The 14233-nt window shown below is 43.9% G+C and overlaps 2 protein-coding genes and 1 pseudogene across 2 annotated transcripts in view; 2 read left to right on the top strand and 1 right to left on the bottom strand.

Annotated features, from left to right (window-relative positions):
* The first annotated feature begins 3312 nt into the window (after positions 1–3312).
* On the top strand, positions 3313–4166 carry LOC102985821 (protein LRATD2-like; annotated as a pseudogene).
* Positions 4167–6282: 2116 nt separating this feature from the next.
* On the top strand, positions 6283–6855 carry LOC102985533 (methyl-CpG-binding domain protein 3-like 1). Its single transcript, XM_028495191.1, is given in 4 exon segments — positions 6283–6317; positions 6319–6369; positions 6371–6745; positions 6747–6855. Coding segments are annotated over 4 exon segments (570 nt in total).
* Positions 6856–8499: 1644 nt separating this feature from the next.
* The window catches only part of LOC102985248 (mucin-16), a 97875-nt gene continuing 92141 nt past the window's right edge, over positions 8500–14233 (bottom strand). The window contains exons 27-30 of the mRNA XM_055091348.1: positions 12314–12480; positions 10307–10348; positions 10025–10104; positions 8500–8677 (exon numbers count right to left, since the gene is read on the bottom strand). Coding sequence (XP_054947323.1) covers positions 8612–8677; positions 10025–10104; positions 10307–10348; positions 12314–12480 — 355 coding nt within the window. The 3' untranslated portion in view covers positions 8500–8611. The remainder of the gene's footprint in view (positions 8678–10024; positions 10105–10306; positions 10349–12313; positions 12481–14233) is intronic.

Here is a 14233-nt window from a genome sequence, read left to right as displayed (position 1 = left end):
TAATTGTAAATGAAAAACTAGTTCTTCCTGAAGATGTCTTGCTTAATGCACTTGGGAAAGACCACGTCTATGTAATAACTTTGGTTCCAGATTGATTGCTTATTTTCGTTTTTGGATGTATTAATTGTAGCTATTTATTAGTTCTCAACAGATGTTAATTGACATCACTTTTAATAGATAACTGGTGTTTCCTCCCCCCACCACCATCCTACCTTTGTTAAAAAAAAAATTACAAAAGAAATACTCTGCTTGCAATCACTAAACAAACCAGGGGTGAATAAAGAAAAAGTTAATATATTCCTCCCCTCTCAGGTCTCTCCCTTCTCCACTGTACTCCTTGGGGTAGCCAACATTAACCAACACTTTGAGTATTTTTCGACATCTTTCTCTTTGCTCAAAAATATATAAGCATATATACACACATATATAGACTTTTTGTAACTTGCTATATTTATTTAAGAGTATATCATGGCTATCTTTTTGGGTTAGTCAATGGACCTCTCAAAATTAAGAAGAAGCTGAGTAACATTCCATAGTATATATACTACACCATAATTTATTCTGTTGTTCTCCATCTGATGAATGTTGTTTGTTTTCATTTTTTTTTGTTATTGTAAACATTAGCCCACTCTAACACATGATTAGAGAAGCAAACATTCTGAATAAAATATTAGCAAAATAAATCCAGCTGTGTATTTAAAAGACATACATCATGATCCAGTAGAGTTTATTCCATAATGGCAAGGACAGTTAAATATTAACATAATTTATTGCATTAACATATTTCAGGGTAAAAACTATATGATTATCTCTCTTTTGTGGTAAGTGGGGGGTGGGGGATAGAATTTATATTGTATTTCTATAAATTGCATAGGGAGATACCTGCCCAGGCGGGCAGTAGTCCAAGTTTTGTACCATTTTTGATCCTCAAAGTTGATAGACAAAAGCTTTTTTCCTGGAGTCTTTGGGGGAACTTTTTGGGACCTTGGCCTTGGCTTTGACCTTGGCCTCACTCATGGTCAGTGATTGCCAAAGTGTAGTACTCTTGACTATATGGAAAAGAAAAACAACATACTTCCAGAGACTGGAGTGGATGATATGGGTGAGACTGTCTAATTTAGGGCTGGCACTTTTTAACATCTTGCATTTGACTACTTTGGGCTTAATGAGCACCTTGTTGGCCTCTGTACAGATTAATTTCATTGTCTTGGAAACATTGGCCTGAATCTTTCGAGGCCTTTCTTGTTGTGCTTGTTGACGAAATATGCATTCCCACCTCAGTCCTCCATGCATCTGGGAGTCAGGACTGAGGATTGAGGCAGACCCGTGAGCACATTTCTCCCACGTCTCCTGTCCTGGGCCTGATGGTGGGTGTCAGGAGTGGTGGATGTGGAGGGGGCCAGGTAGATCAAGATGGGACTGTGGTGGGGATGGTTATTTCAGGGGATGCTCAACCCATCCTCCTCTCTGATTCTCAAGGGACCTGGGACCCCATATACAGTTCTCTTTCCTCCTGTTCTGAAGCAGAAGCTTCCAGACCTCAGCCCTCTCAAAAGATTGTGTGAGATCCAAGGTTCTGCCAGTCACTCCCTACACACAGCCCCTATACTCTCCCCATCTGTTTTGTGGGGACAGCAGGCCCTTCTTCTGGGCCCAAACACCACTCAGGTTTTTAGTTGGTCCTGTGGTTCATCATCCCATTTAGAATATGGGAGGGTGCTTGCAGATCTAGATGAGGGCATCACATGTGATGTACAGTGGGCAGGACCTGCAAATGATGTCTAGTATGACTGTGACTCTTCTGCTATATTGAGGCCCAGGTATTGTGTCTGCTTCATTCACTGAGTTATGTTAAATGTCTCAGAAAGTGCCTGCATGTAGTAGATGCTTAATATATACTGTGGAATGAATGAACTTCAACCAGAACCATCCCAGGTATCTGAGTGGGCCTGGGGCCTCTCATCCTGCCCACAGAGATCCCTACTCTGGCCACACCAAGGACAAGGACCAGGATCAGCAAGATGGAATCTCAAACCTCCTTTGCATTGGAATAGCATGTTGCTTTCCATGTGCTTTTCTAAACTCAGGAAGGCCACAGACCAGTGGGGTGTGGCAGATGGCCTTTCATGGGGGAGGGGGAAATAATGAGGAACAACCCCAGCACGTCCAGCAGCCCTTTCTGCAGAGCCAGGCACCAGACACGCACCTGCCATAGCTGATCCGGTAGTCCCTACAAGGAGGACTCTATGAGGTTTATCCTCTACCACTCCACTTTGAGGAGCAAACCGAGGCTCAGAGAGATTTGGTCACATTCTCAAACACACAGCTCGCAGTGGGCAGAGTCATCACTGTGCTGAGGAGGGGGCCACACTCACCTAGTGAACCACTGGTCCAGTACCTGTTGGGCGGTGTTGGAAGTGGGGTAGGTGGACAGCAATGTGGCCACGTAAGAGACATTTCTCCCTGGTAGGTACCATGGATTTCACAGGCTTCTACACAGTATCTTCCTGGAGGGTACCCATCCTGCAGGCCTCATTTAGTTTAAGAGTTGATTCATCTTTGCCTGCAACAACAGGGGACAGTCAGTGGCATCACCATGAACTACCAGGAGGATGGAGGTCTGTAGCTCACCCAAGAACTCCCAGCCCCTCAGGCACATGTGCAAGAGGAGGGACAGGAGTGCCCGCAGTGAAAAAGGCTTTGGCCTTTGAAAGTACATTTTGAGTCTGGTTGAGGGGGAAAGTTATACAATTGTTGCCCTCTAGGCAGTTTGTTAGCTGAGGAACAACAGACCTCCCTGTATTAATAGTCTGTATTACTTCCCCTGGGGAAGCCGGGAGCAGGATCTACGTACAATCCCAGCTCTCCTGATCTGGTGCTTGTTGCTCACAGGGCTGAGCAGGAGCTGCCAATGGCAGGCAGCAAGGCTGCTTCCTTCTCCTTCTGGAGCCCCACCTCCCCGAGAGCAGGTTGAGGGGGAGCAGCAGCCCCAGCAGGAGGGAGGGGATGGGTGTGAACAGGCATTGCCTTCCTACCTTCAAGTCTTGAGGCGCGATGTAGCTGTAAGGGCAAGGCGTGTGTCCCTTCCCCCTGCCCAGCCTCGCTGCCACCGCGCCAGGAGAGGAACTGCGGAGCCCACACTTGCAAACTCCCCTAGAAGTCTCAGGGTGCAGCGCCCCCCTGCCCAAAATTCCCCACGGCCCCCACCTCTCGCGGGTGGTCTCAGTCCCTGTCCGGAGACCTGTGCCAGTGACCCTAGTGGCGGTTCCGCTTTCTCCTCCCTCGGCGGTGTGATCTTGCGTCCGCAGTGTGATGGGAAACCATGCGGAGAAAATGACCCGCCTAAGTTATTAGGAAGTTCCCACAGCCGACCCGATGGGCCCCACAGCGGAATCTCCTACATCTTCTCCAATGATGATGAGGCCGTGGAGCCGCAGCCGCTGCCCCAGAAGCCGGCGGCGGCCGTTTGCCCAACTGCAGGGACGCGCAGCCGCTGCCCCCGCCCCCGCCGTGGACCTCTGACTCGCGGCTGCGCGAGGTGGGGCGCTCCGAGTTCTACCGCCACGACTGCATCTACCAGAAAAGCTTTGCGCGGGCTCCGTGGCTGAGCACCTGCACGCCGAGAACCTGCTCAACAATGCCGACCTGGCGACCTGGGGGAGTTCGTGTCCCAGGCGCAGTACCCGCACTGGACCGTATACGTGGGCAATTTCCAGGTGGTGCATTTGCATCGGCTGGAGGTGAGCAACAGCCTCCCACCCGACGCGAGCCGCGTGGTGAACCATCTACAGCTACGAGCCGCGGAGCCCCAGCGCGAGCTGAGAAGACGCCACTCCGAGAGCTTCACCCGATTGATGCCGCCTAGGTCAGCGCGGGTTCAAGATGGGCGACGAGCCGCGCTTCGGCCAGCAGCCCTATGGGGTGCAGATCCAGCTCTTTGCCCAGCGCAACCACGAGCTCGAGTTCCAGAGCCTGGAGGACCTGATTATGGAGAAGCGGCACAACGACCACTTCGGGCGTGCAGCGGCGCTGCGGGAGCTCGACAAGCACCTGCACCCCGCGCAGCTGGAGGAGGGCGAACGCAACGCCACGCGGACTGCGCCGCCTCCCTGGCGCCCCCTGCGCCAGGCCGGGAGGAGGAAGACCGAAAGGCGGTGGTGCAATGATGCGCGAGCTGAGAAACGGAGAGTTGGCGAAGTGCTCAGGCTTTGGCTTGAGCTTGTTATCTTGGACGGAGGAGGAAGAGGGAGCAGGTAGGAGCCCTTTGGCAGGGGGAGATTCCTGTCCGCCCGCTCCGTCTTTCGTCCTTTCTGAAGTGGGGTAAACTGTTGACTTGCCTGACAATTAATCCCTGCTAGACCTGGATCCAAAAATCGACGCTTCTAACGCGCGCGGGGGTGGAGAAGAGTCGGAGTACCGTCGCCTGCCATTGCCTCCTACCCGCTTCTCCTCCCACCCTGGGCTTGGAGGATGCCCTGTACTAAGGCCAGAGCCGCTTTGTGGTGGCGTTCCCCCCGCGGAGCTGTCTGTGGGATCCGGGAGTACAGGGTGATTTATTTTATGGGATTCCCAGTGTGCAAAGCTGGTGAGATCAGGACCAGGTCTGGGAGCAGCAGGCTAAAACCTAGCAGCCTTCTATGATGTGTAACAAATAGTTGAGTAAATTTGGGCTATAAAACAGAGATTTGGCTACCTCCCTCCTCCCCATCCCCAAGCAATTCATCTTCTGGAGCTGGCTTCTAGCTGAGTCTCCTGCTCCCTCCTGCTCCAGCTGCCACTTCCCAGGTTTCAAGTAAATCACAGGCCAGCTAGGAGGAGGATCAATTATGGTTCTGTTTTGCTGCCTTTGTTTCTCACCTGCTATTATAGGCGCTTACAGCTGCTTTATTTATTATCAAAGGAGGGACTAGCCCTTTGTGTCTCTGATCTAATTAAACCTGTTTGGCTGCATTCATCCGCCAGGTCACATGTTGGCTGGTGTCACACCATAAAGTATCCACTACAGAAGCAGCCAAATAGGGTCAAATATATATATTTGACTGTCATCATTGACTCTTAATGATGTGCCACACTCAGCCCTGGTCTGGGACTTTGAAGAAATATCAGTCTCCTTTTGGAAATGTCGATCTAGTTCCTGTGTTTAATAATCTTTAAAGTTTAGTAATAAGCTCTGTTTATATTCTCCTGGTTGTGGAAAAACGGAGCAAGATAAATGTGGGTAAAGACATGTAACAGAGAGCTTGCAACACCTAACAGATCTGGATTTTCTTTTATGCTTAACACAATAGCGAAAGTTGAAAGAAACGACCAATGTGCAGGCAGCAGTAGGGAAGAACAGAGCAGCACTGTCTAGCAGCTCTGGGGGCTGGGGAAGCCAGCTCTCTTTTTCACTCCCTCATCTCTGTCTCCCTCCTTTGCCCTCAAATGGAAAGCGAACGTCAGATCACACTGAGGCATAGCAGTGACCAGCTGTTGTTACAAACGTCCTTGTGAGAAATCTGAATTTCAGGGAAGAACGCCTGTAAAATCCATACCAAGAGTAGCATTCTCCATCTAGAAAAGAGATTTTTGATAATAGGGCTTGAAAATGAACTAGAAGAGGAAATAGATCTACTCCAGATGCTGCTTTCCAGTGCAATGCAAACGTTTTTACAGGGTACCAGAAGTGTGAAATATGTTATGCTTCAGCATGGTGGTTCCGTTGGAAGTTTTCTTAGGGTTATCATGCTTAAAGTAAAGCAACAACCCACCAGTGAAGGTTCCAAAAAAGGGAATCACATCAACTGTTGGATCTTTCCTGAAAATGGCAGTGTTGTGGATAAGAGTTTTTAATGCCCGGGCAATGGCTGCATTGTCACTTAAAAATATATATATATATAAGGACACGGGGAGGGAGAAGGGTAAGCTGGGACGAAGTGAGAGACTAGCATTGACTTATATATACTACCAAATGTAAAATAGATAGCCAGTGGGAAGCAGCCGCATAGCACAGGGAGATCAGCTCAGTGCTTTGTGACCAACTAGAGGGGTGGGATAGGGAGGGTGGGTGGAAGACCCAAGAGGGAGGAGATGTGGGGATATATGTATATGTATAGCTGATTCACTTTGTTATAAAGCAGAAACTAACACACCATTGTAAAGCAATTATACTCCAATAAAGATGTTAAAAATATATATATATATTTAATAATATTTGTTTCTCCTTAGGAATAAGACATTAGAACTATTTTGTCCTGTACAATTTCATGATTAATTTTATAGGATAAGAAGAAAAGAAGCATGATGGTCAAGACTTCACAGAGGAAGCAACGTGATTGTAGAAACCAATCCAAAGCGTGGCTTAAGCACCTCCATCCCTTTGAGAATGTCTGTACGTATTCAAGAGGCTGGTTACTAGAATCACATCTTATCCTGGCAATGAGATCAGATGCCATCAATGGGAGGAAACCTTGGACAAGCCCCAGCAAGTGCTCTGGCAGAAGAGACTGCATGGATTCCAGCCCTTCAGTGGAACCAGAGAACCCTTAAGTACTTTGGATCTTGCCAAAGCCTTGCAAAAACTTGCAACTAGTTGCACAGGTGAATCTCTGCCAGGAGTTCTCACAGGTGGTCTGAACTCCAGCCCCAGGCCCACCCCTGCCTAGCCTTCAGATTTGGCAGAGATGATTCCAGGAGCTGGTCTGGGTATCTCACAGCTCCTCTGCAAACAATTTCCGGTGACTGAGGAAGATATCAGGAAACAGGAAAGTGAAGATGGCAAGAGAGAGACTGAGGATAGCATTGATTGCAGACAGGCTAGCTATCAAGGCAGAAAAAGTGAGGGGCTAAGAAGGATGTCCTGACAAACACTGTTGAAAAAAAAAGAGAAAATGGTGCAGATGAAATGGTACACCACAGCACTTTATTAATGACTCTCTGCAGTGTCTGTAAGTTTTTCTTGCTTTGAGCTCTTGAAACTTTAAAATAAACCAATACTTTTCTTTCATTAAATTCTTCTGTGTGGCATAGAAAATATAGACAGTGATCTATTTATATTTGTTTGTTTGTTTTTTGCTGGCTCCTCAGCTTGCGGGATCTTAGTTCCCTGACGAGGGATCAAACCCGGGCCCACGGTAGTGAAAGCGCCGAGTCCTAACCACTGGACTGCCAGGGAATTCCCAAGACAGTGATCTTTTGAAGGGGAGTGATTTGGTTTCTGGTGAGAAGAGGAGATCTTTCCTCTCCTTGTTGTTATCTCATTTTCCTCTCTATGTATGTTATTTATTTGTATTTTAAAGTCAATAGAGAGTTATCAAAGTTATGGGATTATTTAGTTTTTTTGCCCTTACAATCACAGAATAAAACCTACCTTTTCACAATACATTATCCTTTTTTGTATAATACCCAGTAGATTCCAAAATAATATTTCATTAAAGAGCTGTTATAATTATGTTCTCAAATAAGATATCTACTACTAGGTCTCTATTTTTGTGTTGTTACATGCTGATTCAGAGTTGCATATAATGAGATACCAAACTTTTCCTCATTTTTAAAGATGTTTATGTGTTGGAAATTTGATTTATGAAAATTGACATGCCATTTGGGGTATCACGATATCAAAAGAGACATTTTCAGCATCATTAATCTAACAGTAAGTCACTGCTTGTTGGGATTTATTTGCCTATTTGCCTATTTGCCTCATCAAGCATGTTGTATTATTCAAATCCTCTTTATCATGACTTACTTTTGTCTGAGGGATTTATAGTTTCTGAGAGCGAGGTGTTAAACAATAATAGAGCATCTGTAGTATTTGTTTCATGCCTGGGATGCTTCGCACTGCCTGTTAGGGAGTTTCTGCTTTAACTGTTTGGTTAGATTCAGTGCAAAAAAAAAAAAAAGAAAAAAAGACTATCTTTTTTTTCTCTCAGACCTTTCCCCTGAGTTTTATTAATCTTTAAATCCAAAGCAGACCCTATCTCTCTAGAGTTTGGTGTTACTCAGGGATTCAGTCTTCCCAGATACCTAGTCATTTCAGCTCCCAAGTCCCAAGGGTGGTTGCAGAGTCATGTCAGACCCACTCATTCCTTCTTGGTCTGTTTCCCACCTTGGAGGACCTGTGATGAGGGAAAGGAGTCACCAAGGCAGATTTTCTGGACGTCCTGGTGAATCTGAACATCAGAGAACGAAGTAGTTCAAGGGGAACTTGAGACTGTCAGGGCTTTGGGGAAGGGGGTGCAGAATATGGAGGAATAGAGATGGGATGATGGCTGCACAGGAGTCAAGGAGAGACGTGTGTAGTGGGTGACTAGGCAGGCAAACCTCACACTTAAGTGGGATGTTGATTTTGTTCATTGACAATGTCGGTGCCTGTTTCACCAATCCTGGTGTCCCTGAGGAATGATATGGTGTGAAACCATAAGACAGAAGTTGCAGTTGTCTTTAGGGCATAATGAAGGGGAAAACTTTTATCTCAGTAGTGTGAACCAGGTAGGGGCCGAGTCAAGAAAGGCCCAGAGGTTGTGTCTGAGCAGTGTGGTTTATTTCTGTTCCGGCCAAGCTCCTTTGGAACCTGACTGGGAAAAGGGGACTCAAGCAGATGTCACTGCAGCTTCCTCAGGTCCAGTGTGGCAGGTTAATAGCCCAGGCATTGTTGCTGAGCCTCGCAGTCTAACTCCTTCTTCCGCCTGGAGACAGTGACCTGTGAGGGTGAGCAGAGGGCATCAGAATGGACCAGTCATTGCCAAGTATCGGGGGCTACAGGGGAGGGACATGGCCACAGCCACAGAGACCTGATGTTCCTGTGTGTCTCTGTTCCTTTTTTCTCTTTTTCTCTTAATTTTCTCTCCCAGCCCTTTTCCTCTCTTTTCTCCCTCTTTCACCTCTTTCTCTTCTTCTATCTTCCTTTTAACTCTCTTTTTTTTCTACCATTGTCTCTCTGATATCCCCTTTATATCTTGTTTTCCTCCTCCCACCCCAGCTTAACTGATGTATAACTGACATACAGTAAACTACATACATTTAAAGTGAATGATTTGATAAGTTTGAATTATAAACTTATTGAACCATCCCCACAATCGAAATAAGGAATGCTCATTATCCCCCCAATTGTCCTCATGTTCTTTTGCAATTCCTCCTCCCCTGCTATTTACAAACACATTCTTATTCCCAGACAACCACTGATCTGATTTCTGGCCTCAGAGATTAGCTAGTATTTTCAATAGTTTGTTTATAAATGGAATCATACAGTAAGTACTCTTTTTCATCTGACTTCTTTCATTCAGCATAATTATTTTGAGATTAATCATTGCATGTGTTAATAATCCAGTATTATTGCTAAATAGTATTGAATTGTGTGGATATACCACAGTTTGTTTATCCCTTCACCTGTTGATGGACTTCTGGGTTGTTTTTAGTCTTTGGCTAGTACAAATATTAATATGAACATCTGTGTACAAGTCTTTGTATAGACATATGTTTTCATTTCTTTTGGATAAATTCCTAGGACTGGATGGTTGCAGAGATGTATGTAACTTCTTTTAAAATTTATTTTTTAATTGAACTATAGTTGGTTTACAATGTTGTGTTAATATCTGCTGTACCGCAAAGTGACTCAGTTATACACAAATATACATTCTTTTATATTATGGTTTAATCTCAGGATATTGGATATAGTTCCCTGTGCTATACAGTAGGACCTTGTTTAGCCATTCTATATGTAATAGTTTGCATCTACTAACCCCCATGTAACTCTTAAAGATGTGTCCATGTTATTTTTTACCAGCACTATATGCGAGTTCCAGTTGCTTCATATCTTCACCAACACCTGTTATCATCTTTTTAATTTTAGCCATTCTCATGTGTAGTGGTATCTCATGACTTTCATTTACATTTCCCTAATGACTAATGTTGTTAAGAAAAGGAAAACTACACTCAGACTAGGAGAAAATATTTGCAAAACATATCCCCAGCAGAAGACAGGTATTTGTAATATATAAAGGGCTCTTACAACCTGATAGTAAGAAGACCGCAACACTTTCTTGCTAACCAGGAAACAGCAGATCAGGCACATGATGAGCACCAGGAGTCCTGCCAGGCAGATGAGGATGATGGCCCAGAAGGGGAGGTCTGGGGAGACAAGTGCTTGTGTGAGCCACCTCCTATCATTCCCCTAGGGCTCCTGATTCCCCCTACTGTTCCTCAAAGTCCTTAGCATGGGTTGGCCAACATTCATCATCATCCAATACCCTGGGTACATGGTTCCCTTTAGTGAGGCAGAGAATCAAAATATTCCCTCCCCATCCTGGGCTGGAGCGTCTTTGAGGCTTACCCGAATTCTCAGTCAAGACATCGTTTCTATTGGGAGAATACCCTGAAAGTGAATGAAATGGAGAATGCATGTGAGTGTGTTTTACTTTTTTAAATAAAACTTTTCAAATACACAGAAAAATAGAACCACATTATAAACGTCCATCACCTAGAAATAACAATATATAATTTAAACAGTTAAAACAGTATCATACACAATGTATAAATTATTAACACTTGCTACCCTTGCATCATCCCATAATTCCATTGAAATATTAAAGTCATGTAGCCATAATGATGATTCACTCCATTTTAGTTTGCATCTCTGGAAAATGAGGATATTTTGCTACATAATAACAAAGCCATTATCACACTACAAGAGTGATATTTCAAATCATACCTCTGGGAATGGATGACTGATGATGGGCTGGACCATCTTATGCTAGTGGAGGGGAGAATGGATCATCACAGTTGACAAGACCATGGGATCTCTTTAAATTTATAAATTCCCACTCAAAACTCTCTTCTCTGGCTATGAATACATTCTCTCCCTTCTCCTTTACTGAGTTTTTAATGCTTATTTTCCAGGATTCACCTATACTGTAACTTCCTCCAGGAAGCCTTCTGATTACCACTCCCAAGTATGGATTGGTTCACATCAAATAATTTATAATTTTAAATTGCCTATTCCTATTATTTCCAACTGCAACACAAACTCTATGAGGGTAGGGACACATAGCAGCCATTGGGCAACGGGAGAGGGTTTCAGGTCCCCCTGCTCGTACAACCCCAGGCAAATTCTTAAGATGTGCTGCCTGATATGAGCAGGAACAAATGCCTTTTTTTTTTTTTTTTTTTTTTTTTGCAGTACGCGTGCCTCTCACTGCTGTGGCCTCTCCCGTTGCGGAGCACAGGCTCCGGACGCGCAGGCTAAGTGGCCATGGCTCACGGGCCCAGCCGCTCCGCGGCATGTGGGATCTTCCCAGACCGGGGCACGAACCCGTGTTCCCTGCATCGGCAGGCGGACTCTCAACCACTGCGCCACCAGGGAGGCCCAACAAGTGCCTTTTTAATTAATTTATTTTATTTTATTTTTTTCTACATCCACTTGGAGGTTTATTCTTACTTCCATTCAAACCAGGTTTACAAAATATATGCTGTGATTAATTAATTAATTTTTTACTTTTAAACAATTTTTTAAAAATTAAAAAAAAATTAACATCTTTATTGGAGTACAGTTGCTTTACAATGTTGTGTTAGCTTCTGCTGTATCACAAAGTGAATTAGCTATATATCCCCATATCCCCTCCCTCTTGCGTCTCCCTCCCACCCTCCCTATCCCACCCCTCTAGGTGGTCACAAAGCATCGAGCTGATCTCCCTGTGCTATGCACCTGCTTCCCACCAGCTATCTATTTTACATTTGGTAGTGTATATATGTCAGTGCTACTCTCTCACTTTGTCCCAGCTTCCCCTTCCCCTTCCCTGTGTCCTCAAGTCCATTCTCTACATCTGCGTCTTTATTCCTGTCCTACCCCTGGGTTCATTAGAACCATTTTTCTTTTAGATTCCATATATATGTGTTAGCATACGGTATTTTTCTCTTTCTGACTTACTTCAACAAGTGCCTTTTTAAATTAAAATTAATTTTAATTAAGTGAAATTTTAAAAATCTGGTAGTCAGTACTATTAAAAATCATTAACCATAAAAGCCAGTCACAATGGCCATGATTAATATGCTCAAGAGCCTCACGTGGCTTATGCACTGGATAGCACAGATATAGAACATTTCCTTCACTAAGAAAGTTCTGTTGCATGGTGCAGTCTAGGAGAAGGCAAGTGTCTCCTATATCCCACTGAATGTCCTTTTCTCTCCCTCAGTAGTGGGTAAAATCTGTGGGAGTATGCACCTCCTGCCAGCCTGGGAAAGTTCAGTGCTGACTCATCCCAAGTCTCCAGATTCCCAGGAAAGTCCCCATGTGAGGAAATTGGAAGCCCCCACTTCTGCCCCAATGATCAGGGAGCCTTACCATCCACAAGGACACTATTCCTGTCCAGGATAAAATTCTGCAGCTGGGTACCATTCTTGGTCAGCCGCAGGAATTCCTCATAGATGGCAACTCTGTCCAGTCCCTGAGCCAATGGTGAGACGTTACACTGAGCGTCTACCCCAGTGTGGTTGCTGGGGGGCTCAGACCTGGAAGGACACAAGGGATGAACAAGGGTATCTGGAATTCTACCATGATTCCTGGTTCCCTACTTCTAGTCCTGTCTAGGAGAACTTTCTGCAATGATGTAAACATTTGTGTCTGTACTATCCAATACAGTCATTATTTGCCCCATGTTGTTATCGAACACTTAAAATATGGCTAGTGTGAGTGAGAAACTGAATGTCTCATTTTATTTAATTGAATTAATTTATAAATAAGTAGCTGCAGGGAGAACATTTTGAAATGTTGGAGTAAGGACTTCTGAAAATCTGTAAGAACAATGAGAACACTGGCAAACATGGTCAAAATCAACTTTTTCAGAAGTCTAGAAATTAACCAAAGGCTTGCAACAATTCAAGCAGCCTTTAGTTAAGAAAAAAATGTTTGAATCTTGGTAAATGGAGTAAATGTTATGGTGTTATAACTTGCACAGTTCTCATCCTGCTCTCACAAGGGGCTCAGTAACTTTGAAAACCATAATGGGTTTAGAGCTCCCCAAAAGACCCATCACCATTGAATTGTCACTATTTGACCTATCTGGCAGCTCTTTGAAAAAGCCTCATTTTCAGAGCTTGTCTTTATTTGACTCAGAGTTTGTTTATTGGAGTATAATTGCTTTACAATGTTGTGTTAGTTTCTGCTGTATAACAAATCAGAACCTTTTTTTTTTAGATTCCATGTATATGTGTTAGCATACGGTATTTGTTTTTCTCTTTCTGACTTACTTCACTCTGTATGACAGACTCTAGGTCCATCCACCTCACTACAAATAACTCAGTTTCATTTCTTTTTATGGCTGGATAATATTCCATTGTATATATGTGCCACATCTTTATCCATTCATCTGTCAGTGGGCACTCAGGTTGCTTCCATGTTCTGGCTATTTTAAATATTGCTGCAATGAACATTGTGGTACATGTCTCTTTTTGAATTATGGTTTTCTCAGGGTATATGCCCAGTAGTGGAATTGCTGGGTCATGTGGTAGTTCAGAGCTAGTTTAGTGAGGAAAGCCGAACCCCATGGCACTTGCCACAGTCAGTGGTAATTGTTTTACACTATATCTGCCCAAGGGAGCAATACCAGTTGAGGCAAGCAAGAGGTGAGCTAATAACTTAAAAGAAAAAATTGGGGAATGAGATGTCTACAGGGGGCTTTGTAAAGCTCCAATGTATTCCTGGGGATCTAGAAGACCACAAGAGTGCTGTGCAAGACTTGAGAAGGTATTAAACTCTTACCTCTAGCTAAAAGGTTGGCTTAATATCTAAAAAAATTGATCAATGTAACATACCATATTAATAGAATAAAGGACAAATACCACATGTTTTCTTTTTTTTTCCACATGTTTTCAATAGACACAAAAAAGAATTTGACAAAATATAATTTTATGATTAAAAAAACCTCAACAAACTAGGAATAGAAAGAAACTTTGCAAACCTGATAAAGAACATTCATGCAAAGACTACCCCTAACATCATACTTAATGGTGGAAGAGTGAAAACTTTTCCCTTAAGACCAAGGACAAGACAAGTATGTCTGCCCTCATCTTATATGTTATTCACATCATACTGAAGGTTCTTATGGGGCCAATTAGGAAAGAAAAAGAAATAAAAGGCATTTAGGTTGGAAAAGAAGATGTTAAACTCTCTATTTGCAGATGACATGATATTGTATATAGAAAAATCCCAAGAAACAAACACACACACACACACACACACACACACACACACACACACACACAC

Source organism: Physeter macrocephalus, chromosome 2, assembly GCF_002837175.3.
Source record: "Physeter macrocephalus isolate SW-GA chromosome 2, ASM283717v5, whole genome shotgun sequence".
Lineage (NCBI taxonomy): Eukaryota > Metazoa > Chordata > Mammalia > Artiodactyla > Physeteridae > Physeter > Physeter macrocephalus.
The sequence above is the reverse complement of the archived record's forward strand: the minus strand, read 5'-3'. Positions and strand labels throughout refer to the sequence as shown.